This window comes from Montipora capricornis, chromosome 8 (assembly GCF_036669925.1).
Source record: "Montipora capricornis isolate CH-2021 chromosome 8, ASM3666992v2, whole genome shotgun sequence".
NCBI lineage: Eukaryota > Metazoa > Cnidaria > Anthozoa > Scleractinia > Acroporidae > Montipora > Montipora capricornis.
The window spans coordinates 5,597,514-5,602,513 of record NC_090890.1 but is presented as its reverse complement, the minus strand read 5'-3'; the positions used below and the strand labels follow the sequence as shown (position 1 = coordinate 5,602,513).

The 5,000-nt window shown below is 42.6% G+C and overlaps 1 protein-coding gene across 1 annotated transcript in view; it reads left to right on the top strand.

The window, feature by feature from the left end:
• Positions 1 to 5,000, top strand: part of LOC138058902 (AP-5 complex subunit zeta-1-like) — a 26,973-nt gene that overhangs the window by 16,368 nt on the left and 5,605 nt on the right. Inside the window, exons 16-18 of the mRNA XM_068904353.1 lie at positions 453 to 539; positions 3,100 to 3,222; positions 3,419 to 3,554. Coding sequence (XP_068760454.1) covers positions 453 to 539; positions 3,100 to 3,222; positions 3,419 to 3,554 — 346 coding nt within the window. The remainder of the gene's footprint in view (positions 1 to 452; positions 540 to 3,099; positions 3,223 to 3,418; positions 3,555 to 5,000) is intronic.

The following is a 5,000-nucleotide window of genomic DNA, read 5'->3' as shown; positions in this document are numbered from 1 at the left end:
TCTCGCGGGCTCAGAAAACCTGGTTGTAGTCATTGTTATTTAAGGTCTTTCCTTCGTATTGGGTGTGTACTTAGTTGTGTGGCCTTTAAACGAAAGTGAGGCTGGACTTGACCTTGTCTTGATAGAAACTTCACTGCTTTTCTTACGTAAATTCCAACTCATTTAATAGCACGAGAACAACACCGTTAACATAAGACAAGGAGGAAGGTCTGTATCATAACAAAGTAAACTTCAGCCTCACTTTCATTTAAAGGCCAGGTAACTATGCACATAACTGCAAAAAGGTCTATTGCGCGCATTTCTGGACATAAGTGGGTTGTTTGGCCAAAGCCTCCTTCAGCCCTTGGGTATCTAAACCTTTTTTGTTACTAAAGTTGACTGATATCAGAAACAGGATTTAGCGAGGATTTTCCTCCGAGACAAACTGATGCCAGTGTCATGTTGTTTTTCAGACTTGTAACTCTTCATTCGCTGTTAGAGGACAAACTTCAGCAGCCTCGCGTTGTGGTATCGGCTCAAATTGTACCAGTCCTGCTAAAGTAAGGGACTGTTCTAAGAAAAAATGACAAGACAGTCTTTTTAATGGTTATAATTATCTGAAGTGCGGGTTATCCTCGCTCTTTCCTTGGAAATTTAAGCAATGAACCTCTTTAGTTTGTACGTTTTGTTTTCCCGTTTCAGACCACGTGCAGGAACCCATGACCCGGAGCGTACAACTCTACTGTATTCGTGTAACGGCGTTTTCACAGACCGATTTATTTTTAGATTGAATTTCCCGCGAATGAGACTCCCACGGGAACACGATGACCAATTACAAGAAATTAAGCTGACGTCACAGGGTCACCGAACCGGAACTGCCTTTGTTTTTTGACCTAATTCGCGGGAAGGGCTAGTCTAAAAATAAACCTACTTGTAAAAACGCTGTTTCACAGACGCTGTATGGAAGTTGCACGCTCCAGATGGGCTCCTGCCACGTGTCGTTACCCTAGGGAACAGTTTCTTTCAAATGTCGTCTTATGCACGTGGATATGTATGCGTAACTTATGAAAAAAACAAAATGAAAATTCCTTTGGGACAAAACAAAACAAAGCTTAAGTCGTCCATTGTCTTGACTCAGAGGGGAGTAGGTCAATTTGTTGGGCTCATGTGTTCCCGTGAAAGGACTCAACTGTGTGGCTTCATAACTCAGTTAGTAGAGCATTGCATAGTCTCCCTCGCAGCCGTTTTTTGGATGTCACGCAACGTTCGCCTTTTGGGGGAACGTTGCGTGACACTGGCATCGCAGGGATCATGGGTCCGAATTCTGTTGAAGCCTCCCAAACTTTTCAGGTGTCCATATATCGTTTTCACTGTCACGCAACAAAAAAATAACATAGAAACCGTTTAATGAAATAAGCCAAAAACTTGAAATGTTGTAGGAGGCAAATTCATAAATCACCTCAATAATTCTCAGGTCTGTGCGGTACATCGTTTCTGAGTTATTTGTCGTTTGGCGTTTCACCCAACTTTATAGAGTTTTGTACGGAGCCGCCATGTTGGTGGAATTCGCTTAGCGATAAAAGCGCTTACTTTTCGCTCATGAGATAAAATACATGTGTGTGAACACATCTCCTTATGTACTTGAAACGCTCAGACTGTTGAGATTCATAGGCATAGACATTTTCTTCAACCAAATAAGTTTGTATCGAGGTGTCTCGCAAGCGGACTATTCGGAAATTTAAAGTGGTACTATGATCAAAAAATCATTTCCTTTTTTTCTTCAGATTTTGAAGGCGTGTTTGCTTAACACCTAACTGGCAAAATTTTGAGCTTTGAGTTTTATCCAAAGGCTGTATATTTTGAGTGTAAGTTTTGAATTTCACGGTCCGCCATTACTCACGTTCAAAACTGGCCGATTGGACCTCAGAGGGTTGGATCTAGAGAAAATGACGTCATTTACTCACTATCTTAAAATTTCAGCGTGTAAACGCAATTTATTGCATATGCAAAACACGGGTTTAAAAGTCTGAAAGCTCGAAACTCCCGTGCTGCATATTAATTCTGCGCGTACACACGCATTGCATTCGTAAACTAGTGAGTCTTTGACGTCATTCTCTCCTCGACCCAGCTCTCTCAAGATTTTAAAGTTAGTAATGGCGGACCAATAAATTAGAAAATTCCAGTTAAAATAAACAGGTGTCTTTTTAAAATCAGAACTTAAAACTTGGGTCAGTTAGCGTTTAGTTAACATAGTTTTGAAATCCAAAGAAAAAAAAGAATTGTTTTTTTGGTCGTAGTACCACTTTAAAATGCTGTATTTTCGAAACGAAAGACGTCATGGAACTGGAAACGTGGAGAAAGATTTATTTCTAGGTCATCTTCAACTTTCTGTAGATAAAAATTCCAAACGCCTCGCGATTTTGGTTTAAGAATTTGATAACGTCACTGTGAAAACCATCTATAAAGTGCGAGTATCACTTTTCTCAATTTCGGAAATATAATAGATTGTCGGTAACCTGAGAAGTGCAAGACTGCCTTTGCTTTTCAGAATTTCCAAGAGCTAAACAAACTATTTCTTTCTCTAAATAATCAAATCAAGCGGGAAAGCACACCACGGGACCAATGGCGCCTTTGATTTGCCAAAAGTTGTGGTTTAAATAGCCCAGTGGAACCGTACAGCTTACACAAATGCGACCCAATCCACCGCGCGTTCGCGCGTAACAAGGGACTTAACGATACACGACGGCGACGTCAAGGAAAACGTCACCTCAAAATATAACTTTGCACTATCGTAAGTTTCTCGCGGTTAGGCCATTTCCCTTGGCGTCGTACAATGTGGGCGAAGTATCCTAAAAATAAATTGGTACGAGCGGTTGCATAGTGAAAATAGAAAATGGAAGATTCACATTTGTGCGGTCGCGTTCTCGTCAAAACCTCAAATTTGGGGATTTCACGTCGTTGTTGTGCAGAATCGTGCAGCACGATTATTTTCCCTCTTTTAACCAATGATATTGTTGTTTCGTGGCGTTCTCGTTGACGACCGCGTCGTAGATCGTAAAGTCCCTACTGACCAATCATAGCGCGCGCGAGATGTAACCTTGTATCGTATTTCTCTTCCAGTGTGATGTTCGCTACCATTCTGGAGCAGGCCGAAGAGGAGACGGCCAGTCGTATGGTGCCAGTCATGCTAGAGAGAGCCGGACTGTTGTATCCCGTCCAACATTATCGGCGAGAGATCCACGAGTATGTATCAGTTCACTTATGGGAACCAAACCGGCAAAACTGGAACGAGTCAAGAGCTGTTTACACGTAAAAACCACGTGTAACCGTTCCACTCTTTATCCGAGTTGTTCCAACTTCTTAGCTCGTATGAAAGGTGGCTTACACTCCTCTGTATGGATGGGGTATCAGTGCTCAAAGGGTCTTTGTATCTTTTTAGATTGTTATCTCAGCGCTTGGTACAGCTGTGCCAAAAATACCCAAATCTCATAATCAGACATCAAGAGGATATCATGGACTTTGTAAGCGGGCTTAAAAACCTTGGGCCAACCAAAGAAAACTTTTTCGTTCATTTGGTGAGTTGATTTTGTTTTTTAGCCAAGAGTTTTCCATCGTCGCCCAGACGTATGGAGCGGTTTTCAAATGAGTGTCGTCAAACAAATACCAAAGTAATGACTTCGGCCAATCACAGCAGGTGCAAAGAGCGCAATGAACCAATCCATTTTGGTAGTAATTCCATGTAACTTGTTCAAAGCGCGGGAAAAATCGCGCGTGCAAGTCGCGATTGGTTTTGGTTTTCCTTTCATTGGTTGATAGTCCAGACTGGCGCGAGAGTTTTTAAACCAATAGCCCTTCTCACGGTTAGTTTTTCTCATTTGCATTACAATGTAATCTAACGTGGGTGCGAGGCAATTTCGGGTTTGCCTCACATGCATGCTAGATTACATTGTAATGCAAATGAGAAAAACTAAAGGCCGGGACACACTAGGCGATAAGTCGCTGCGGCACGTCGCGGGGACAAGTCGCCGTAACAAATAGCCTTGTGTGACACGGTTAATTTCATGAAAATCACTGTCGCTGCGGCAGAATTTTGTCGCCGTGATCAGTCGCACGAATTCAGACCAGTTTGAATTCGTGCGACTTAATCGCAGCGACAAAATTAGCGAAAGCAGCGTTGTCGCATCGTGTGTACACTTCCGGCAACAAGTCGCTGCGACAAAATATACATGAACCAATGAGAGAGCGTCATATGGTCAGCCATATTGAATTAGAAAACTAGTTCACATTCCCTCTCATACGAGATCACTGCCTGTGCTCCGAACAGGCGTCGTGTCGCAGAGACCTGTCGCTGCGACTTGTCGCCGAGTGTGTCCCGGCCTTAACCGTAAAAAGGGCTATTACTAAGCGTAGCAATTGCAATCGCGTAATTACCGTCGACAGTCATTTGAAAACTGCTCCAAAGAGGTGTCGAAATATATTCATAAGTGGCGCATGGGGAGACTTAACATCGCGCGTTTACGGAAAACGTCACGCTGAAATCGTTTTGCGTTTTTCCAAAAGTCAAAGAAACGTGCTTCATTCTTGCACATTTCGTGCGTGGTAGCTACGGATGTCAAGGAACTTCTCAAAGAAGAAGAGAAGTTAGAAATAGAAAAATTTTCATGCTTTTAATATGAGCAGCAGCAGGCTGTTGTTTGTCGCTGCATGTTAACCCAATGCTAAAATTCACTATTGCTAGGGGTTGGCAAACAATATTGTAGCTGAACTGTATCAATAATGATAATAGTAATATTAGTATTATAGTGCTGAAGCAGTAGTTGGGGACACTTAACAGAAATCAAATCATGGGTTGGTTTTTGAGGAGAAGGGAAAACCAGAGTACCCGGAGAAAAACCTCTAGAAGCAGAGACGAGAACCAACAAACTCCATCCACCTATGATGTCGAGTCTGGGAGTCGAACCCAGGCCACATTGGTGGTGCTCTCACCACTGCGCCACCCCTGCTCCTTTAAAACTCATGCA